Source organism: Mya arenaria, chromosome 8 (genome assembly GCF_026914265.1).
Source record: "Mya arenaria isolate MELC-2E11 chromosome 8, ASM2691426v1".
Lineage (NCBI taxonomy): Eukaryota > Metazoa > Mollusca > Bivalvia > Myida > Myidae > Mya > Mya arenaria.
This window is the reverse complement of record NC_069129.1, coordinates 4,740,510-4,765,855: the sequence shown is the minus strand read 5'-3', so window position 1 is coordinate 4,765,855 and position 25,346 is coordinate 4,740,510. Positions and strand designations below refer to the sequence as shown.

Below are 25,346 nucleotides of genomic sequence, written 5' to 3'. Positions count from 1 at the left end.
CAGTTGTGTATGGAGTTAAATCAATATTTCATTGAAACATAACATCTGTTCTTGAAAAGAATCAATCTATCTCTCACAGAGGAATGCAACATATGTAAAGCTTGACTTATATTATAATTCATTTTGGAAGTGTTTAATTACGAGTGGCGTAAGTAGTCCAGAATTGATGTGCAGACCAATTTTTCTGCGTTTTCCTCTTATCTTTGAATACCAAAACGACACAAAATGAAATGCGTGAACGAAGTTCGGGCCCGGACATGCGCACAAAAAAGAACGCTCGAAGTAAGGACGGGCTCGGACACGCGAACAAAAAAGAACGCTTGAACGAAGGACTGGCCCGGACACGCGCACAAAAAAAGATCGCTCGAACGTAGGACGGGCCCGGACATGCGCACAAAAAAGAACGCTTGAACGTAGGACGGGCCCAGACACGCGCACAAAAAAGAACGCTTGAACGAAGGACGGGCCCGGACACGCGGACAAAAAAGAACGCTTGAAAGAAGGACGGGCCCGGCCCAGACATGCGCACAAAAAAGAACGCTTGAACGAAGGACGGGCCCGGCCCAGACATGCGCACAAAAAATAACGCTTGAACGAAGGACGGGCCCGGCCCAGACACGCGCACAACAAAGAACGCTTGAACGTAGGACTGGCCCGGCCCAGACATGCGCACAAAAAAGAACGCTTGAACGAGGGCGGGCCCGGACGTGCCCACAAAAAAGAACGCTTGAGCGAAGGACGGGCCCGGACACGCGCACAAACAAAGAACGCTTGAACGAAGGACGGGCCCGGACGTGCGCACAAAAAAGAACGCTTGAACGAAGGACGGGCCCGGACGTGCGCACAAAAAAGAACGCTTGAACGAAGGTCGGACCCGGACGTGCGCACAAAAAAGAACGCTTGAACGAAGGACGGGCCCGGACACGCGCACAAAAAAAGATCGCTTGAACGTAGGACGGGCCCGGACATGCGCACTAAAAAAGATTGCTTGAACGTAGGACGGGCCTGGACATGCGCACAAAAAGGATAGCTTGAACGTAGGTCGGGCCCGGCCCGGACATGCGCACGAAAAAGAATGCTTGAACGAATGACGGGCCCGGTCTGGATATGCGCACAAAAAGAACGCTTGAACTTAGGACAGGCCCAGACATGCGCACAAAAAAGAATGCTTGAACGAATGACGGGCCCGGTCCGGACATGCGCACAAAAAAAGAACGCTTGACCTCAGCACAGGCCCGGACATGCGCACAAAAAAGAATGCTTGAACGAAGGACGGGCCAGGCCCGGACATGCGCACAAAAAAGAACGCCTGAACGAAGGACGGGCCCGGCCCGGACATGCGCACAAAGAATAAAGCTTAAACGAAGGGCGGGCCCGGACATGCACAAATAAGAACGCTTTAACATAAGAGAGGCCCGGACCGGTAATGCGCACAAAAAGAACGCTTGAACGAACGACGGGCCCAGACATGCACAATAAAGAACGCTTGAACGTAGGACGGGCCCGGCCCGGACATGCGCACAATAATGAATGCTTTAAAGAAGGACGGGCCCGGCCCGGTCATGCGCACAATAATGATTGCTTGAATGAAGGACAGGCCCGGACATGCACAAAAAAGAACGCTTGAATGTAGGACGGTTCCGGCCCGGATATGCACAAAAAAGAACGCTTGAACGTAGGACGGTTAAGGCCCGGACATGTGCACAAAAAAGAACGCCTGAACAAAGGACGGGCCCGGCCCGGACATGCGCACAAAAAATAATGCTTACACGAAGGGCGGGCCCGGACATGCACAAATAAGAACGCTTTAACGTAAGAGAGGCCCGGACCGGTAATGCGCACAAAAAGAACGCTTGAACGAACGACGGGCCCAGACATGCACAATAAAGAACGCTTGAACGTAGGACGGGCCCGGCCCGGACATGCGCACAATAATGAATGCTTGAAAGAAGGACGGGCCCGGCCCGGTCATGCGCACAATAATAAATGCTTGAATGAAGGACAGGCCCGGACATGCACAAAAAAGAACGCTTGAACGTAGGACGGTTCAGGCCCGGATATGCACAAAAAAGAACGCTTGAACGTAGGACGGTTCAGGCCCGGATATGCACAAAAAAGAACGCTTGAACGTAGGACGGTTCAGGCCCGGACATGCACAAAAAAGAACGCTTGAACGTAGGACGGGCCCGGCCCAGACATGCGCACAAAAAAGAACGCTTGAACGTAGGACGGGCCCGGCCCAGACATGCGCACAAAAGAGAACGCTTGAACGTAGGACGGGCCCGGCCCAGACATGCGCACAAAAAAGAACGCTTGAACGTAGGACGGGCCCGGACACGCGCACAAAAAAGAACGCTTGAACGTAGGACGGGCCCGGACACGCGCACAAAAAAGAACGCTTGAACGTAGGACGGGCCCGGACACGCGCACAAAAAAAGATACATGAAACGTTATTGATGACAAATATCATGCATATTTCAAATGCCTTCAGCTTGATTGTGCAAAAAAATGATTACTACCGTATCAAAAAGAACAATTGTGTAAAGACGTTGATGAATGGAACAAAAAATCAAAACATGATAAATTAAACGTCGTTTGTAAAGCTCATATTGGATTGATTTACTATCGTTACAAAAGGCAAACCTACTTTTCACTTTAATAATAACTTTTATTTAATAATAATAATAATAATTATTATTATTAATATTTTTATTATTATTATTATTATTTTATTATTATTATTATTATTATTATTATTATTATTATTATTATTATTATTATTAAATAAAAGTTATTATTATTATTAGCGTTATTATTAGATGCATTTAAAATGGTTCTTACTATTGGTACTTACAAAGCTTAATCTATGTATTTTTTGTTTATTTGTTGTATTCCTTGTATGATCACATAAGACGTAGTTGCAGGGAGTTCAATCAGGAAGTGTTTATTTGAATCAAGTGTTTTTTCCTTTTTCATGATACAAACTGACAAAACTGCAATCTCGAGATAACGAATAGCCACAAAATTCCAAGCCTTCGTGTTGACCTCGAACGACTTTTTAACATACCCTTTTCAAACGAGACGTGTCAATAAAAGGTGGCAAACAAGTTAGTTAGGATGTGTATCAGTATTTGAAGTCAATAAATATAATACACATACTATATATATATATATATATATATATATATATATATATATATATATATATATATATATATATATATATATATATATATATATATATATATATATATATATATATACTTGTCAATGTGGATTTTTTCAGAAAGATATGAACACTCAGTATCTAAATATAGTTCGATGACTAAAGGTGTGGTATAAATGAGAACACGTGAGTCATCATATGATAGTGGAAGTTTTCGTTTGGGTTTCCTAAAATTCCGCAAAGTGTTTCGTAATCATTGAACTTGGTAACACGATTTCCATGACCATTGCGAAAACCCAATCAACTATTAATGCATGGAAACCCGGAACAAAATGAATGCCCAGGATTGGTCACATGCTAATCTGAAATAAATGACTTACGGAAATGAGTCGCGTCGTTTCAACTCCGCAAAAACAAGTTTTTATAATTGAAATACTAAAAACGTTTTTTTTTTAATTTCAAAAAACCATATATTTCATAGTTTGTAATTGATGCATGTAAATTTTGCTGATTTACACAGAGATCACGAACTACGGGTGCCTTAGAAGCACAGCGCGACGAGTAGTTAAGGTAGTTCGACCCTAATGGGCATCATTTCAAACTATGATCAGCTTGATTATTTCTAAAAGTCACGGTATCATTTCCTGTATTCAAAAACAAAATTTAAACCATTTTTACCGATAAACATTTTTTATCTAGACTTGAACTACTTTACCCCCATTTAAGTTTTTTTTTTATAAAAACAACCAAGAGACAAGAAAAATACTTCATTTCATTTATTTTTTATATATTATATAATAATTTTAATAATTTGATATCAGGATAACAAGTAATATATTTGCTTTCAGAAAGGATCTTTTATCACATCATCAACAAATATAATCAAACTGTACTGAAATAGCTATATGGTATGACAATTTTAAAGATGCACTCTCAAATAAGATTTACCACAATGAATAATAGTGTTTGAATATTCCTTAAAAGATGTTTTTCGCTTTCTGCTATTAAATACACGGTTACAATCTTGTTTTCAGTAATTAATATTTTCAATAATTGCATTATTTAGTAAGTAGTAAAAGTTTATCAGTCAAAAAATGATGTTTGTTATACATGTGTATGTATTGATTTTTTAATAAGAGTGTCACTTTAACATACTGTTTTGACCGCGTAAAAAATTGAACAAAGACGTTTTAAAGCAAAATCATCAATTTCTAGAAATATTCTTGATCTGTTCTTTATTAGTAATTAACTTTAACCTTTTGGGAACATTTTCCCAAAAAATCGTAATGTTTAACCGTCTCATTTTAAAATAAATAGAGTATGAAAATCCGAACTACCTTTTTCAGCAGGCGGCCTAAAAGTAATAAAATCTTCAAAAAGCTAATTTTAATGTGTAGAAATGAACTTAATTTCTTTTAAGTTAAAAAGAACAAAAAAATGTTCTGTGAAAAGATGTAAGCTAATGAAAACAATGAGAAATAAAGAAAAAAAATATGTGTGTTTCTAGATGGATTCGACCTCTACCTTGAAACCCTCAAAAGATGTGTAGATAATGCATCAACATTGAAGAGTTAAAAGTATAGGTTTTCATTACTGGTGTGCTACCTTTAGTGAATATTCGCAATACATAGCTAACAACCACGTACACTCTACATATAGTCAACATCATGGTATGAGCATAAGCAAAACATATGTTTTATAAAAACATCGTAATCACAACAGTCTAGATTACGCCCCTGAAGGCACAAGTGTCGCTCGCACTGTCCCTTTAACCTCTGACCTACAAATCGGACAGTTTCTGAGAGCAGATATACATTGAGAACATGATGCCATATGGCCACAAGACAACACAATTATACAGGCGATATCATCAAAACAAATTTTACATAACATATTTTCTTTTAGTCTCTGATTTTCTTCAAGAGCCTCAGTGAAATCTGGACTGCAGGTTCGATGTTTTGAGCTGCTTTTCCTGAACGAAATCGGTATGTCTTCCTTTGCTATGTCTGTTCCACTTTTAAGAACTTTTGTTATAAACATGTCCCCCTTGCACATCCTCATATGGGCACAGAAAGGTGAATTCGTGATGTGGTATCCCCAGGGATCAGCTCCTTCGGGAACGTTTATAAAAACTCCACAGTGGAAACACTTAGTCGAACCATCTTTAGTCCTGTACAGTCCGGTAGTCGCAAGAATGTCTACAGAGTGTCCGTTCCTCTCGCGCATTTTCTTAAACGACTTTAAACGGCTTTCCTTCTGTGCGTATCCCGGACATGTCGCTCTTACGTCCAAAATAATCCCCATGTTACCCCTAAGTTCGGCGATTTGTTCCTCCGTTGATTGACCTTCAAGATGTCCCGTTCGCTCAGGTGACTTTCCCTTGTTCTTCTTCCGAGACTGTCGTACTGACAGGACATTTTCGTCGTCCTCGGTCAAATCTTTAACACCGCGGTGTTCAACAACTGACAACTGAGAAAAACTCGTCATTATTGTTGGTGAGATAGCTGCTTTTCCTTTATAACCAGAACTTGGCCGTTTATTATGGAAACTGAAGTCACGATACTGTCATACTATGAAATCCTAGCGATTACAAAGTATGGAAAAATAGACTGGGAGTTCAGCGGAATAGTTTTCTTGTTTGCATATCGGGGAAAACCCATATTACAAAACATGGAATTTTATGAACTGGGATTCCAGCTCATCAAGTAATTTAGCATATCTGGGAAACCGTAAGGAGAGATAAACGCAACATAGGATATTCAAGCTCTACCCTGCAGTTACTTCCCCGTTCTGTAATACGCTGTTTTGATGTCTAATATTTGCTGTTGATATATTAGTTAACGTCTTTATATGGCTAAAGAAAACAATTAAATCTCTTTAAAAACGAGAGAGAATAGTTTGTTTTGAACAACTACATAATCTATATTGATAAACTACCACAAGAGGTATATAATAAACGAAACTATATATTGTTGCGATTTAAAACCTTTTATGCACCAGTCAATTGTAATCATGGCCCCCAGGTCCGGGGGTTATACCGGGGATAGCCGGGGAAATGGGCCGTGTTTATATCTTTCAGGTGTCCCCGCAGTGACGGGTGAATGCGGTGGTTTTGTCTTTGCGCAAAATTTAGCGGGGAATGGGCCTTCTTAGGGTCCCTGGGGTGAGGGGGCATTTGGCGGGGATTGTACCATCAGTTCGTCCCTGCAGGGCGGGGATTTTACCCGGGGTTGGCTGGACCGAAAAAAGTCACCGCCATTCCCCGGACCTGGGGGGGGGGGGGGGGGGGGCGTGGTTACAATTGACTTATGCATTATGCTCGGTTATTTTTTTAACTCAGTTAAAGACATGTTTTGAAAAAATCCATATCCATTATGAAACATGATATTGTACTTTAATGCTGTGTTTATCTGGCTATCATTAACCCTGGGTATATTTTAGACAAATTCATATAATCAAGGAAAGGGAATAATTTTAATAATAAGAGTAGTCTTAGAAAGTGACAAGTTTTAAGTGCCTTCCTTTCGATTATGTGATTACTTAAATGCCTTCATTCAGAAAGAGTTATCATAAACTGTATGTCGGCCTCAATGATGGCCGATGTCAAGTGTGGAGGAGTTATACAGTAATAGGAAGGGACGTGGGTCTTGTACCCGCCATGTTGTTCGTATGTACCGGACCAATTTATTTTAAAACCCTCCGTGAATGACAAAGTTACGGCCCGTACACGACCAACTATGTCATATGTGTATACATGCAGTATCCATAATGATTAAACCTGAAGCGTGACCTAGAGTTGTGAGGTAGGTTCGCTAGTCTTGCACCCGACACGTTGTCTTCATAAACTGAACCGCACGTGCCAAGTAATCTTGAAATCCCACCCTGCATGACAAAATTACAGCCTGGACATGACTGGCTCTTTTTGTGCATAGATGCAGACTTCAATAACGATAAAACTATTCTTCAAGTTCGACCTTGAACTGAGAGGAAGGGTCGTGGGTCTTGCACGAAACACCACTTTAATGTACGAAACACTTGTGCCATTTTATTTTAAAATACTTCAGTGCATGACCAAGTTACAACCCAGACACGACCAACTACACTGTATTACATAATTTATTATAATTATGTAGCTTTCCATAATGCGTATGAGCAAGAGATCGAGGTGTGTCCTGCATGTGCACGCAACACGTGGTCTTTATATATTGAACACATGTACCAATTATTGTTTGGCCTTCTCCACCCACGTATGCACTGTGGAAGGCCCTTATTACTTTTTTTCTCGGAGTGATAAAATGCTGTTAATTTCGAAAACTACTATAAAATGTGTGTCCTCTAAAACTCTTATTTCTAGACAGTTTGTCAGTCAAGTACCTGTCCATGTTTGTAAAACTGAAGGGAAAACCTATAAACTTAATAGAATTATTAATTCATACCTGAATAGAGGGCGGTAGCTTATAACTTATTGCATATTACAATTTCAGCACTCAAAATAAACCCTACCTGTGAAAGAATATTTAAAACCACCTAAGTTACAAAATACACATTTTATTCAAGTATTGAATCATTTAGCAATAATGGCTCAGTGAAACAAATTCGAACAATTCAAGACAAGAGTTATGGGCCTTGCTATACATGTGTGTATCATCTCTGGCAATATATGAACCAAGGTAACATTTTCTGGCCAATTTTTATGTCTTTACATTGTTGATACCAACTTAAGGCAATGACCAAATCAATGTTTCAATAAAATGCAGAGAAATCACTAAATATTCTAAAATTACAACTTCCTAACTGAAATAAATCTCAATAAGAAACAATGCAATGCGACGAAACTAGGTATTCAATGATTGATAAGAGAACTTGAAGCCTGTTGAGAAGAGGGCCTAATATTATTATGTCTACATATATGTTGAAGCATACAGATTCTGGTCACATGAAGATATTTAGATTCAACCATTTTTTCTATTTGTGTAACATAGCAAGTGACCAAAGGTGCCCGAAACGCAATCCCATTAACTATTCGTATATATGGTTAGACACATGTTAACCCAAACTGGTTATCAAGTTTCAATATATTAGACACATGTTAACCCAAACTGGTATCAAGTTTCAATCTGTTATTTAGTAGTTACCTCGCTCCTAGATGCCCCATGAAAGGTCTCTATACCTACATATCACCACAAACGCAAGATATTTAGTTTCAAACATTTGTTCTATTTTTTGTAACAGTGACCTCGACCGAACGCAATACATGAAAGGTCTCTTAAGTCTTCCTACAAGTGTGGTCCATGTCACAGTGTCAACTCAAAACAAAAGATAATCAGTTTCAACCATTTTTTTTTATTTCTAGTTAATGACCTTGGTATGGCCATAGAAGCCCACACACAATCCTATGAACTCTTCAATATTAAGTTTGGGCACAATTTGTCAACCCAAACTCAATATATTCCGTTTCAACCATTTTTAAAATTTTAATAAGTCACCTGGACTCTAGGGGCACCAAACAATCCCATATAGGTGTTCATTAACTCTTCATATACACCAATTTGTATCAACTAGAACTAAAAACTCAGTTTCAACCATTTTTTTAACAATGAACTTAACCGAAGGGTTCAAACGCAATCCCATGTAGGGTCCCCATCAACTCTTCCTATAATCCAAGATTGTTCACAATATAACCTTTCTCAAGTTATTCAGTTTAATAGGCGAGTTTGAAGTCACTTGCATGCAATACAACAAACATCCGTCTAATAACCTGGTAAAAAACAATGAAAAAACAAGATATCTGAGAGATGACATTTATTCATAATGTACAGTTTATTTCTTTGCCCCCTTCTTTGCTGCTTTTCTCAGCTTGCCAAATTCAGTGTTGACAATGCGGTTTCTCTGAAAAAGAAAAGCACACACTGTAAACCATGTGACATTACACTCGCCTCCACCTAAAATACAACAATGGTCCCTCATATTCATATTTCTTCATTACTAAACATGTGACTTTGGAGGCAATACAGTAAACAAATTGCGAGTCCTTGATTATCGATAGGTATCAGTACATACAATTTAATTTGATTATCTCTTATTATGTTCAAGTCAACTAGTCCCTCTTCATCAGACCAAGAATGTAAATTCTCTCCACCTTAAACGCCGGTTAATCTTTATATAAGCAAGCGCTAGAGCCAGGAATGAGACCACTGATTATCATTGATTAATTAACGATCATTTAATAATAAACAATGATTATGATAATTCATCATTTACATTTATGTGTACAAACACTATAATCTATGAATGTTGCATCTTGGTCTCTTCTTATCATTTCAACACATTCCTTATGCATGTTCTGGCTAATTTTATTTAAATCTGTTCAGTGTTTTTTTTCATTCATCTGATGACCAATTAAAAGTTGAAGAAATATATAAATGGAATGACATTTATTGTAGGAAGTGTCCAATTCTAAAAGACGAAAAAGGGGACCCAAATGGTCAGTAATTTCAACAACTCTTACAAGAATGTTTTCAACAATTGATCATGACATTGACAAACTCAAAATTAAAATTTGTTAATGTGCTTAACTGTAACGATCATTTTTCCATTATAATCAATAATTTCAATAATTGGAAAGAAACTAATAACGTCTACCAGTAAAGGTCAATCAAACTCAACTATCAACTTACACACTGTTTGGCCTTCATCAACTTGAACCTGTCAAAGTCTGTAAGGTTCGCCCTCTGAAAATAGATAATTAATTGGACAATAATTAAAGTGATTATTACTGATATACAAAATTCGCATCATTGAACGAGCCTTAAAAGTATGGACCGGACACCTAGAAATGGTTGAAGCTGTTCTTATCTATTTGAGGGGTTCATTTTCAAATCAGTTTAAATGTGTCCCATTGACTCCCCAATTTCCCTAGTTTAAACTTATTTTATACTTGTTGTGAAACAAGTTATTCCAACAGTATATTTATCATCCTAAATGGCACGAGTGTGAGAGTGTGGTCATGTGTTGTGAGTGAAACTGGAGTAACCGGATGAAGCCTGACAAAGATGTGTGCATGAACTTTATGAAATAATGATTATACAATTATTTTTTTTAGTTTTCATATTTTTTTCAAACTGACTATAAAAACGGCAGGGTCGGCACCTATTCCGGTAGGGTCGGGTAACCCGAACCAAATGTATTTTTTTTAAGGCCTAATGGGTCTTTAGGAGACCAATTGAACGAGTCCGGATGTGCAGCAAAAATACTGAATTTGAAGTAGTACAGAGGCATTGACAGTCAGAGTGGCGTGTTACAATAATGCCTTATGCCGTTTCTATTATTTTATTCTCAGCTTCAGAATAAAGTTATCAGCACAGCAATCAGCCGGCAGTTCCTATCAAAGAAAAAGGTTCATCATTTGCTGAGATTTTTCTACGTTTTAAATGTAAATGAATTTTGCCACTACTAATATCCTTAGGCCAGCATCAGAGTAAAGTTATCAGCACAGCAATCAGCCGGCAGTTCCTATCAAAGAAAAGGTTCATCATATACTGGATGTTTTCATTGTAAAACAATTCTTGGGACTTTTTTAAACAAGTGTTTAATTCTGCACCAGATTGGAACTAAAACTTGTCCAAATTGAGAATTCTCAATCAAATGTGTTTCACAGAGATATCTTTTATCTTTTGTATGGATCAGAAAATCTGCCCAATGGTATGCCTTAAGAAAGGCCTTAATGAAACCTGCCATTCAACAATAATTACCACGGCAAACATTTCGTTAAAATATCTTTACTTGGCTTCAGAATAAAGTCATCAGCACAGCTATCAGCCGGCAGTTCCTATCAAAGAAATGGTTCATCATTGCCAAGTCTGAGCAATAGATTCCAAAACCAATAAAACAACAGTTGGACAAGACCAGCTTCAGAGAAAAACTATCAGCACAGCAGTCAGCCGGCAGTTCCTATCAAAGAAAAGGTTCATCATAAACTGGATCTTGTCACTGGGAATTAATTAACCCTAACCAAAATTATAAATCTGTATTTATCAAGACATAAATAAAACAATTCTATTTCATATTATAACAGTGTTTTTCATGGCTAATCAAGGGCAGAACCCAATGCTGCAACATATTCCAAATTCCATTATTGTTTTTAAAAAATTCATCAAAAAAATATCCAGACCCAAACCAATGGAAGATTTACCCTTTCTATCGATTTCCCCCCCCCCCCCCCCCCCCCCCCCCCCCCCCCCCCCCCCCCCCCCAAGCATTCAGTCAATTTCATAGCAGTTGAAATTCCCAAATTCATGATTCAAAAATACAAATTTTGTCCAGCTTGTTAATCCCATCCACCCAATGGTGAAAAAAGCACAGATTTATTTATGCACTTGGCTTCAGAATAAAATTATCAGCACAGCTATCAGCCGGCAGTTCCTATCAAAGAAAAGGTTCATCATTGCCAAGTCCGGTTTACAATTCATTACAAATTGATATTATTAACATGAGCTTTTCATTCAAAGGTATAAAAATCAATTGTGGTAGAATTGTTTACAATTACAATTAAAGAGAATCAGAAATTTTGATACATGTTCACCATGATTTACTAGTGCTTTGGAAAGTTAAGTAAATCGCAAAGTTGAAAAATGATACACAACCTCGATAACTGCAGGAATGTATCAATGGAGGAAAAAATCATCGATAATTTAAGGGCCAAATATTGGCCCTTTTCCCTCTTTCCCCAAAAGTTGTATATTTTTCCCCAAAATGAAAACTTTTTCCCTACTACCTAAACTTCTCCTTACCTTGAATTTAAACTTAACTTCATATTTTCATTGAAAATATTTCCATTCAAGACATTCTTGCTAACTTACTTTCAGGGAATATCTGATCTTATGTCTGGTAAAAAATCAGGTCCAGATAACCTCACAAATAGCTGAAATTGCACCATCTTGTTCTTTTTCTGGTATTTATTTTTTTTAATTTAGTTTCTATTTTGTTCTGCTTGTTGTAATGAAATATACACATTTTACATGAAATTAGTGTCATGGTCAGTGGATTATTATCTTCGTTAAACAACAGCAATTTCACTGCCTCAAAGGAAAATGATATGTATGTTTATTTTAAGTGTCTCAATGTATTTTTAGGTACAAAACTAAATACACAAAAACAAGAGTGACAACCATTCCATATATGTGTCAGGAGTAGTTTCATAAATGCACAATTCATACTACTTTTAAGTGTTATAAACAGATAAAAAATAGTTATACAACCATGTCAATCTGTTACGAGCAAAATAATCATGTTCTTATTTTCCCAATATTTGGACTTAACTTTATAGGGCATATTTTCCCAATTGAAAAGAACAGTAGGCAGTAAAATAATTTTGAACAAAATCTCTGCACATATACTTTTTATAACCAATAAAAACAACAGTTGGACAAGACCAGCATCAGAGAAAAACTATCAGCACAGCAATCAGCCGGCAGTTCCTATCAAAGAAAAGGTTCATCATAAACTGGATCTTGTCACTTGAAATTAAACTTTGCTCAGAAATAGTAGTATGATATATTTATCAAGAAAAACTAAACATTTTCATTAGACAAATTTATGAATTTGGCTTAAGACAGTAGTTCCTATGAGAGAAAAGGTTCATCTTCTTATCTATTGAATCTTATTACTGGGAATTAAACTTCGCTCAGCAATAGTTTGGAATATATCTATCAAGACAAACTAAACTGTCATTTAACTTAAGTGCATAACTTGGCTTCAGAATAAAGTTATCAGCACAGCCATCAGCCGGCAGTTCCTATCAAAGAAAAGGTTCATCATTGCCAAGTTTTATTGACAAATGACATTATCATGGCATATACATGTATTGCCCTTTGATATTCTAAGCCTTATCCTAAAAGGAGTTGGACATAATATTTAATTACTTTTGCAAGAATAAACACCACCACTATTTTATTTTTTAGATTCCATGGTGTCTTCATGTTAATGGTATTGTGAAATAATACACAAAATGCAAAGGATTAATTGCTTCTACAAGCATTTCTATTTCAGCTAAAATCAGCATGAAAAAGGGAATCTACATTTGTTGGATTAATCATAATGCCAAATATCATGACAAAAGGTTTTGGTACATTCTAGCATTAATCCCAGCTGATTCAACCAGTTAACCCACCAATTCTCTAGAGGCAATCTTGCGTGCCCAGGTGGTCTCGCCCCACTTCTTGGTGATCTCCTCCTTCTCCCAAGCCTTACGGACAACCTTCTGTCTGCATGAGTGTGGGATTTTCAGGAGGAACTGGGTCATCTGGATGGCCTTCATGTTGAACTCCTTGCGGGCAACATTAGTGCATGGTCCTTCAACCAAGACCTGTGAATATTGTATTTCAGAGTGAGACATTCATCATATAATAAAAATAGTTCTTCAAATGATTTACTTTTATTTTATAATAGCGTTGTTTACATAATACAGTTAAAGTGACATTTGTATTTAAAATCAATATATACACATGTATAACACAAATTTTGATAGAAAAACCATTAACTTCGTACTTAATAATGCATTTATGCAAAATAATAATTACTGATAACAAAATTGTATTTATTGGTTGAAACGCAAAAATATTATATGAATGGTGTCCTTAAAGATTTACTGCGATTAACTATGGTCTCATAAGGTAGAATTACTGTATTGTCTGCACCTTTCTTTCAAATTACAGTATCCTTCATAAAATTAAACCATTGTTTTCGATATTCATTCATCATTTTCGGTAAAATAAACCTTGTATTAATTATTGTACATCTTATTTGGGAGCAACAGTGCATCTTTAAAAATTAACACTAGAAAAATTCAATGTGAGATCCGGGACTAATAACAATCCTGCTCCCAGGTGAAATACTCTAGTTATGAAAGGATTATCTATTCTTCGTATGCTCCTGGAATGGTATTTTTATACATTGTAAAATTTCTTTCACCAAACAATGAAATTTCATTAAAATGTCACTCTGACAAAAGCTCCCCAGTAACAAAGTCTTAAAGCAATCATAATGAAATTGTGTAAGTGCTTATACACCAGTAGATCAGTTTAATAGAATTTTATTCCAAAGAGTATCAGCCAAGGAAGAAGAAAGATGAACCTTTTATTTTTTTAAACCTCCCTATTGGGAGAAAATTCATGAAACAATTTACTGCCTGGCCAAAAATAGTATACCCTGTTCTGGTCAATTATGTCAAGGACGACACAAAGTTTTCCTTTGTCATCTCCATATGCGATGTAGGCAACACGCCCAATCTCAACGCAGCGCTCCTACAACCAACAGAACATAAATTCATATAATGAAATGACAAAAACAATTTTCGTTGATTTATGCATTTTGTCTAAATACAATTAAATATGTTGAAAAATAGAACACTTAAGAAAAATTTCATTCAAAAACAGCCAGGTTAAAAACATATGGGGAACTATTTCTTTCATACCCGTTTGATTTTCAGTCATTTTGTTACCTTTAATATTTATTATTTAAAAAAAATCAAAACCTAGTGTGATTTTTTTTAAGTAAACGTGGTACTTTGGTGTACAAGAATTAGAGAATATATATAGCACGGAATTCACATAACTGGGTTTTCCCATGCAAGTACAAATAAAAGTTGAATTTTGAGCTATTGAAATTCATGTAACAGTCCAATGGCTCAATTGTTTCCGAAGTAACGCGTGTATAATAAAATGATATAGTTTTGTTTGTACCGGGGATTAGCTTGGGAATGAATACCAAAATATATATAATTCCATGATTAAACTACTATCCCATGACATATACTTATAGGTTGTATATAAATACTCTCCCAGAGAATTTTGATAATTGGCATAATATTGATTTTTCTTTTTCAAATGATTTATCATGCATAATCATAATTCTAATTAATGATCATTGTAATTATATTTGGTAGCATTTAAACCTCTATATATCATTGCTCTCGGACAACTATCAACTCAAAGTATACTTAGTTTTCATATCTGTATTATACTTGGTCTTTATAATTTCCTCATGTTTGTACACCCTGTTTGCATATGAATAAACTTTAAACTTAACTTTGATATAGCAGTTTGTTACAATGGTCACTTGTAAAAATGTTAAGTCAGAATTATCAAAGAAAATTAAACAAATACCACAACTCAACACTCATTCCAGCTAAAGTGCGACATTTGATGTCTTCAGGGTTTAAAACAGCACACACTAAAATATTGGCACCTAATCGAATTTTAACAGCAAATTCAGGTTTAGTAAACTGACTAGAAAAAAACGATATGCAACATGAACAGGTATATATTGTTACTTGTTACATAAATATAGTCTGAAATTTGGATGTTAACAAAAATTGTGTCTTCGCCAAAATTTGTTTTCTTATAATGCGTTTATTTTTTTGAAGGATATAAGGTTTTTAAGATTGCTTACCTTTTAAAAATTGTAAATGCATTGATATACTTTGAAAAGAAAACATTGTGAAGGTAGCGTACATCAGTTCTCTAAAAATAGCTGATATCTGGATGTCTTCAAAATTGAAACCAGTTACGAGTCCTGTTGTTTAGAATGCCTGTATGAATGCAAGATTGTTTTAATTGTTTGTTAGATACATTTAAAATAAACCTTTTATATCACAATAAAGTTATAACAATACTTTTCCGATAACACTTTGATTTTAAATTCAAGAATTGTTATCAAATTTTAAATTTATTGGCGTAATAATTCAAAAACCATTTACGAGACAATCATATAATTCAGAAACAAGTACACTTGCTAGTGTTGGACAAGAACGCATATCACTGATAGCACTTAATAGGGGTTGTTTTTAAATAAAAATACTATTTTTATCATCTTTAGGTTATATAATTTGCCACTAAAGCAATTAAATGTTATTTCAAAACCATTTACGAGCCACCAGTTACGAGTCAAGTAAAACAATTATGTTGGTTCTAAATTGTTTCTTTCTGCTTAAAACATTCTGTTTGGGTTTTTTTGTGTAATGACGTCATGTATGAGTTGTGCATGATGTCATAACTTTGGATCCGCCATTTTCTGGAAGTGGATTTTCACAATAACAAAAAAGCGAAGGGTAAGTGTCTTTCTTTGTATCCTGTTTTTATTTTTTATTTTTAATTATGGAATTTATAAGACAATTTTCAAATTAAACTCTAAATATTTTTTACTAAGTAAAAAAACTTATGAACTGTATGAAATGAATGCTGGTTAAGTTGTGTCCCGTAAATGGTCATATTTTAAATTCATGTTTCTACTGGGCATTGTTGGTTTAAAAAAGAGTTTTGGGTCGTTATCTTTTATTCCAAGGGGTAAAGAATAATAGTATAGCAATGATACACCATTATATTGTTACAAGCTTGTGCATTTATAACAAAAATGTTCACAAATGACAACTAAAAAAAATATTTCTATTGTAGAATGGCGAAGTCAAAGGCCCAAAGAATGAAGGAATATCGAGCAAGAAAAAAGGCTGAATTGGGCAAAGAGTGGTTTAACCCTTTAGCACATAGACAAGTGGCCAGATTACACCTCCCAGTCAATAGCCATCTTACTGATAAGCAGTCCTTATCTGCATAGGTACTTTTCTGGATATTTGAAAATGAGAAAATGAATACAGCAGTATGACCTTAAAATCAATGTTACTCCAAATAATTGTGTCCAAATCTTTTTTATGTGAATTCATTTTTTATAGATAATTAAATTATCTAATAAATGGTGTCAATGATGAAATATTAAATTATTTTATTTCAGCTGTGAATGTATTTTCAAAATGGATTTGTAACATTTCTTTGAAATGTCATAATTGCATTAAATCAAAGGGTAATAAAATGCTGGGATCGATCTAATTTTTATTACCCCTATCATAAAAAAGACCCATCTGGATTAAAAAGCCGACAATTTATGTTCTTGTGTATTAATACACGAAATATGTCAGGAATATCCGGTGTCATCCAACTGAGAGATCCAGTCCAAGGTGTCTGTTTAACTTTATTACCCCCTCATAAAATTGTTTACAAAAAAAGAAAGCCGATAAATGATTTTCCGGTATGAATAAAAAGATCTAGATCAAACAAAACGCTTGCACATGACCTATTTTACAGCCAAAACTATGATGGACATTATATAAGCTTCACAGAAAATTTACCCATCATTTTCTCATTTACTAATTGTTTTTTTTGTTTGTAAACAAAATATTACCTTTAAGTAAATATAATCTCAATTGATTTTAATAGTAAACTGAACTGACGTAATATATTGAATGATTTACGCATCAATGAATTTGGGGGAAATTCCATACAGTACTTAGCTCGTGGTCTTATTACGTCACAATGGGATATCACACCTGCGATTGGGAGTATAAACACCTTCTCAATTTAGCAGACGATATTTTCAAGGGAAAATCAATACACAAAAGGTTAAACTTTAATTTTATAAACATCCGGGATATTGTTTACAAAAAGAAAGATGCAAAATTGAAATATTGAAATGACCCTATTGAAATATGCGGGCCATGCGTTTACATCCAGTAATGGATACGGTCGGCCAAATGCGTATACATCTGGTAATGAGCTATGTCGGCCTATCTCGTATACATGCGCTAAAGGGTTAAGCGAGAAAACCAACGAGTAAAGGGATATTTTGTACCAATATCAGAGTTGAGCGAAGAGAAGCAGGCTCATAAAAGACAATTAAACAGGAAGCATTGTGAAACGTATAGAAAGAAACGTAAGATAATTGCCCACGAGGAAAACACACAGGAGGTTGGAGAAAGCAGTCAGAATATTGATTCACTTGAAGATGAAAATGGTGTTTCAAGCAGTACTGTCAGTACAGCAAATGAACAGTCTTTAACAGTCAAGATGAATTTTGGGATGCCAAAAGAATCAAGTAGACAGTCATGCGGGCGAAAAAGAGTGTCTAGAGCGCTGGCCAAGCAGTATCGAAAAAATGAGACACTACAAGACGAAAATGAATCATTGAAGAGAAAGCTCAATACTGTGTGCAAACGGTTGAATCGATTAGAAAGCAAACAGAAAAAGGCGCCATTAACACCAAGAAGTAAATCCGACAAGCTTTTGAAAGATGCTGGATTAGAACCCAAACATGTTCCAGATATCCGAAAAAAGATATTATTTGCTGAGTGTTTGAGCGAAGAAATCAAGGAGGCAAAGAAAGCCAACAACCAAAATGTAGTGATGAGAGTCGTGTCAGGCGAGATTATCAAGAAATACAAAATGAAGAGAGCACTTGGAACAAGTACACTTCTTGATCGTAGAAGACTAAACAACATATCAAAATCTGTTGCACATATAAAAAAACGCACAAGAAACGCAATGATAAATAACACTGTAACAAGAGAAATACACGAATTCCTGTCAAGAGATGACAACTCTAGACTATTACCAGGCAAAGCTGATGCAATCAAAGTAGGGGCAGAAAAAGCACAGAAACGTGTATTAAACGATTATATGTATAATCTACACACAAAATGTCTTGCTGAATCAACATACAAAATATCACTTTCTGCATTCTACAATAAGAAACCTAGATCAATAGCACATGTGAATTTCTCATCTAGGAGCGTTTGTTTATGCCAAAAGCACCAAAACTTTGCGTTAAAGTTGAGGTGCTTGAAGAATTATAAAGTAACAACAATCACCAGTCCTGATAGATTTATGCAAATGCATAACAATGAAGAACTCGAAAAGACTCTGGACAAGATACAGGATACCACTGTGCGCTATCAAGAGTGGAAGCGAATAAAAATGAAAGATGGAAAACAAAAGATGAGAGTGATCGACTTGGAGCTTCCAATAGAAGAGTTTAAGGCAATGATGAAGAGGACATACACAGAGTTTTTAGGTCACATACACAAGGTAGTAGAGCAATACAAAGCTGTAAAAGTAATGAAAGATAAATTGCCAGCTAACCATATCCTAGTTCAAATGGATTTCAGTGAAAATTACTGCTGCCAGAATATGGAAGAGATACAAAGCGCATACTGGAATGCTACAGCAGTAACACTTCACCCAACAGTTATGTACAAAAAAAGAGTAAATGGAACCATTGAACACAAAAGCATTGTATACGTTTCAGAAGTCTTACAACACAACGCAAGTATGGTATTGGCCATCGTCGAGAAAGTGATTGCTGCCGGTAAGATGTATGTAGACAACTTGGAAGCGATACACTTTTGGACGGATTCACCGACTAGTCAATACCGAAATAAGACAATTTTCAACTTCATAAGTAATCTTGAAAAGTCACATGGCATAACTGGGTCCTGGCAGTATTTTGAAAGCGGACACGGAAAGGGGCCATGCGATGGCATTGGCGGCACTATGAAACGCAATGCAGATAACGCAGTAAAACAAGGGAAAATTATTATACAGGATGCTGTGGATTTTTTTAAATGGGCAAGTCAAACTGATAGTCAAATTGAGTATGATAAGATAGAGCAAACAGAGTTTGAACAGAGTCAAGAAAGAGTTGAGAAAGAAAATAAATGTATAAAACCTATCAAAGGTACAATGAAGATACACAGTGTAGTTTCAATTGTCCCAGGCATTGTTCGAACCAGAGAAACAACCTGCGTATGTGAAAACTGTTTTAATGAGAATGGATTTGTTGAAAACGATAAATGTCTATGGATTACCCAAAAACTAATTAAACCCACACCAGAAGATCAAAATAACCAGGATGCAGATGACGATGCAGAAAAAGTAATTGATTTGCCATCTCAAACACTTGCTGCTGATGATGATGTAGAGAACCCTGAAAACCAGATAATTAGAGAGAATCTGAAAGAAAAAGAGTATGTAGTGATTGTGTATAATGATTGTCGTTACATAGGTCAAGTTACAGAAATAGATGATGAGGATGACGAGGTAGAGGTCAACTGCATGGAGGAATGTGGTAAGGTCAGTGGTCGTTACAGATGGCCAAGAAACACAGATAAGATATGGCTTAAAAGAAACGATGTATTGAAAGTAATTGAGGCTCCTAGACCCACAGGGAAAACACAAAGAATCTTTAGTGTTAATGAAAACACCCTTTAATTTATGTTGGCCAAATAGAAACCCCAAGTTTCAATGACCAGTTACGGGACACATAGTTTGCATATACTGTTCACAATTGTTAATAACATAGTTACAAAGTTAGTGTTATTTTTCTTTGTAAAATTGTTTCCTGAACAAGGGACAGTTCTTTAATTCTGCTTAACTGTTAATATTTCATACTTAGTATCGCGAATATGACCCCAGTGTAATTCATTGATAAAAACCATCATTATTGATGCCGGATAAAACAAATCAATAGCACAAATGATAATTATTTACATCTGTTTTAAACAAATATATCAATCATATTTAGAAAAAATATCAGTGTTAACAGAAATATGTTTCTTTTGACTTAAATGCTAAATAGCAATTTACGAGACATTTATTAACCATTTACGAGTCCAAAATTAATATCAAAATAATGTTTGATCAAGATATCTTACATTCCTATGTTTTGCATGGTTTATTGATCTTAACTTTGATAAACTTAAATGCATTTTTGTGTTTCCTATTGCTTTGTTCTCATGGTGTTTTTGTAAATTAAAGACAACCTGTGTTGCCAACATGTTTTACTTTCAATAAAACAGTTGACAATTGATTGGCGTCGTACATTTATAGTTTTGTTAAAAACGGTTAAAATAAACAAATTCTTACACAGAAGGAAGTACTTCTTCAGAAAATAATAATAAACAATTTGTGACTGGAGTGGTTTTGTTTGTGTTATTGCATCATGCCCATTAGTATTGTCTCGAAAATAGCATAATAAAATGCATTGGTGGTTTCATAAACACTCTCATTTTTAAAAAAACTATAATAGTTGTACTTATATATTTACATTTCAATGCCAAAAAGGTATTGCAATAATAAAATGAACCCAAATAACAGTTATTCAAAACTTTTTTTTCTCTGTTTACATGCTGTTAATGTCGCACATAAGCCGGAATGAGTTTCAAACATCTTCGCACATATGATTACTCTGAGCCCGCCCTACTGATCAAATTAAGGGCTCACTTCACAACTCAAGTGTCTACTAAAGTAATCAGAAGGTTACGAAATGACCAAAAATCAGAGGGTACGAAATGACTAGGGTACTATTTAACTTGAATCAACGTGTGAACAGCATGCGCTTCAACTTGAAATTCAACTACACATTTTTAATATGAATTCTTCAAAGATATGACGCTTTAAAACGAATAATTGTAAAATAGCGTGTTATTGCGCGATAATTTCATGACTGGTCCGTGCAGATTATAGCACTACATTCACAAAATCAAGCCTTAACTTTCAGTACCTGGCCGATCATCGTGCTTGATAAAGCGGAAAAGGAAGTTGACAGACTGGTTTGCTGAGAGGCTAAATACAACTATATTTCTACCGCAATACACAAACCGTAAGACATAAGAAGCGGTGACTTCCCCTAGTGTGTTTTTTTAATCGATCAGTTTTTTTAATGTGTTTATATAAATTATATTCAATAAGACATTCCTAGAACGTTTATTGTTTTATGTGACTCGTTTATTTGGTTATGTGACCATTTCATTATCCTAAACCAAAATATATTAAAAACATGTTTTAAACAAAGCTAAACCTTTATTTTCTTCATATTTGTGTACATTCATATATAGGCGCGTGCATACCTTTTTAACAGCAAGAATGACATTCTAAATATTGAGCTAGTTAGCGTTTATAGCGACGCTGTACTGTTTTCGCCGGAAGAACGAGATGTCTTACATTCCATTCCCACCAGACACACAAAGCAATTTTTTGCAGTCTGTTGTATAATTTCTCACCCAAAGTTGAAATAGATCTGCACGATATGCATCATGGTCATAGCAAAACGATTATAAGAACGAAGAAGATGTTATTAGCCCCTCTCTCAACAGGATGACACGTTACCACGTTGCTGTAAAAGCTAGCTCAAAAGCCAGACAGTAAAAGTACCATTACATATAGTGCACATGTATACTGGTTAACACGTACACGGTAACTTCCAAACAATAGATTATTGAATGTAATTGTTTCATCAAGGAACATATAGATAATTTAAGGTCGTGGATGGAGAACGTTTATCTGACAGGTAGTAGAAACTTTTCGGGTGTTCAAGAGGGATAATTGTATTATTTTTAATTTGATTCCCGTGTTGTAGTAGTCAGTCGCCGTGTAAAGCATAATCTAGGATTTATATTTTGAAAATATAATTAATATTATGCATTTTTTTCCCAAACAAGCATTCAATCATGAAGAGAAATGGATGCAGAACAGGACAGTTCAAACATTCTATATAATTATATACATGTACAATGAAATATATTAAGCTGACCCTTGATCATTGAAAATATATGATACGTGTTTACTGTTTAGTGTTCATGTCGGATCGGCGAGTCAATGCATGAAACGAAATTACATTGTCCTCTTTTTTGTATCTTTTTGATTACAATTCGATGTGCATTTCTTTCACGAAAAAGGAACAATTGCGGACAGAAAACAAGTAACATGATCGTAAATTAATTTCCGGGAGTATTCTTGACGACAATTATCATCGTTTTTAACAGTGTGCATTAATGGCAGGGAACGTTTTTATTCAATGCTTCTCTGGGGAATCTTATAAAGTTCACGAACTAATACAATACTTTTCATCTTCTCAATCCCATATTTAATGGTTTTTTTTGTGTTAATATATGTTTCATTGTTGTCGTCGATTAAATTATGGTTTACGAAGCCATTGACATTTTGTTACCCTTTTAAAAGGCACAGAGAGCAACGCAATACATGTACTAGGGGCGGGTTCAGGATTTGGAGTCACATGAGTACACTTTCTGTCATTCCCACAGGAAGAGAGAAAACTATTAATTCAGTTTCAGTTTATTGACAATATCAGCAAAAACATGCCTTTAGCCAAACACAAACATTATAATGTATACAAAGATGGCCACAGAAAAGACAAATGGAACATATTTATATCTGACGAGTATATACAAAATACATAAATAACAAATACAGAAAGCAATATATATTGGACGTTGGAAATACGGCTGGATGATAGGTAGTAGGTTCTTAAATACATGTGTTGTGCAAAAGTAAACTAAACAGTTAAACTCAAGCACCAGTCTCCAAATATAAACTAGCTGGTCTAAGCGGCTAGGTCTTAGGAGACCGTGACTATGTTTTTCATAGTATTGTTTGCATTACCTTTAAATAACATATAAAGTTCTATGAATTAAACACAAGAAAGTTGAACTCTTATCAGTTATTTTTCACGCCCAACTGTCCTTCCTTGACACAGAGTCGAACATAAGGTGCTGTGACCAGCCTGTGGGCCCTCCACTCACACACCGGGTTCGGTTACATTACAAGTACATGTACAACACATCAGTACTATATTAGAACGTTTAAATACAATTAAAAGCATTTCCACTGCCTAGTATTCTAGCTATTTCATTAAAACTATTTGATACAATCTTGTAAAATGTACACGTCCGTATTACGCAAATAAACTTATTTTACTGCCAACGAAATGAGCTTACATAACCTGTTCATGTTGATGAGTGACGTGTATATGTTGTTACAATGTACAGAAACAATAATATAGAACTTGCATAACAAAAAAAAATAGAAATGTGTTTGTCTTTATTCCCAAACAATTAGATACATGTATTACAAAATGAAACATGGTCTGGCGGAAGCAACTTCTGAACCTACTAAATAAACCATAATAGATGCATAAAAATCGGGTATAGAACAGTGTTTGTCTGTATTTCAAAAGAAGGAGATATTACATATGTATATAAGGTCTAGGGGAAACATCTTTTAAAACTCCTAGAACTACAGTTAGACTGAAAAGAGATCATTAACCCCATTGTTCTATTATGAAAATGTCTTCTCGGGCTACATCTTTTCACATTATAAAATAAATCGCAAAAACAGTTGTGTCGCTTTATATTAAACACAAGTTGCGTTCTACACTCCGGTGAATTTTCTTGCTGATAGATTGTTTGTTAGTTTCGGAAACCAGTCTGATAAAAATCCGTCAGCAAAATGACAGCATTTGAGGGTATATTTGTTTGTATATCTTTAGAAAGCAATTGCTTGTAGGAAGTATCAGATGTTATTTTTGAAAAAAAAATTCAGTGTCGATATGATATCGAATGTTTTAAATGACATTTATGCCAGGCACTGAAAAATCGAATAAATTAACAGTTGTCAAAAATCCAATATGGCGGCGCCCATGGGACACCGGTAGTCTAAAATAATACACATTTAAAACGGTATTTTTCTAATCCCTTAATTTGTAAACTGGTTTGTCGAAAAACTGGGGGTGGTGGTTTTATAATTTTGTGCTTGATATTTGAAATAGCTTACTAATATTGCACGCATAATTAATGGAAGTGTATTTTGGGTGTCCTGGTTCCCTCAGGCCTAAACAGTCTTTTATACTAAACTTGAACTCTTCGTACCCCACAGAAACACTCAATTTTGTTGTTCAAGTTCTCTTTTATCCAGAACACATTCATTGTGCTCACAAACATCAAATAGAGTGCATAAACATCTCTCAAATAGAGACTACATATAGTCAACTGAGATGCTAACTAGTCCAAATAATTGTACGTTGACGGATTTTTTTTAGATTTTTGATATGGCAAATCCTTCACGTACAAATTGTTTAGTATCAAAAGTGGGTAGTTATTCCGATCAGGATTCCGGGTTAAAGCATATAGCGTCTATAAAATATCATAAAAACAAGAAATATTACCAGATAATGTTATTTTTTCATAATTTCCGTACACAAAAAATAAATATCCAACTTACAATTATGAGTTTGACGGCTTTTCTTCAATTCATTCTGTCAAAACATAACGATATATACATGAAGGGCACCTGCAAGGCTTCAGGGCACAGTTTTAAATCGCTCGGTTTCGGCCATGGCCGAGTTGTTACGATTGTGCAACGAGGTCTATCTCGAAGCTTTGTCGGAGGAGGCCGAGTTCTTACGATTGTAACGAGTTGTCCCCCTTCGCATAATTTTTGTCAGTGTCAGTCAACTTTCGTTTTGTTGGAAAGGTTTAAACTTGTTTTAATGCATGAAATGCTTG

At 35.6% G+C, this 25,346-nt stretch overlaps 3 protein-coding genes across 3 annotated transcripts in view; 1 reads left to right on the top strand and 2 right to left on the bottom strand.

Annotated features, from left to right (window-relative positions):
* Window positions 1–3,927: 3,927 nt before the first annotated feature.
* Window positions 3,928–5,754, bottom strand: LOC128243024 (baculoviral IAP repeat-containing protein 7-B-like). The gene has a single exon (XM_052960491.1). It carries the CDS (start codon window positions 5,651–5,653, stop codon window positions 4,895–4,897), a length of 759 nt encoding a protein of 252 aa, XP_052816451.1. The 5' UTR covers window positions 5,654–5,754; the 3' UTR covers window positions 3,928–4,894.
* A 3,199-nt stretch (window positions 5,755–8,953) lies between these two features.
* Window positions 8,954–21,598, bottom strand: LOC128243026 (60S ribosomal protein L14-like). The gene is made up of 5 exons (XM_052960493.1): window positions 21,548–21,598; window positions 14,371–14,466; window positions 13,335–13,529; window positions 9,844–9,897; window positions 8,954–9,055 (listed from the first exon to the last, which is right to left on the bottom strand). Exons 1-5 carry the CDS (start codon window positions 21,557–21,559, stop codon window positions 8,987–8,989), a joined length of 426 nt encoding a protein of 141 aa, XP_052816453.1. The 5' UTR covers window positions 21,560–21,598; the 3' UTR covers window positions 8,954–8,986.
* A 2,659-nt stretch (window positions 21,599–24,257) lies between these two features.
* Window positions 24,258–25,346, top strand: part of LOC128243513 (ATP-dependent RNA helicase DDX1-like) — a 57,843-nt gene continuing 56,754 nt past the window's right edge. The window contains exon 1 of the mRNA XM_052961322.1: window positions 24,258–24,307. Within this exon, the coding sequence (XP_052817282.1) occupies window positions 24,292–24,307 (16 nt within the window). The 5' untranslated portion in view covers window positions 24,258–24,291. The remainder of the gene's footprint in view (window positions 24,308–25,346) is intronic.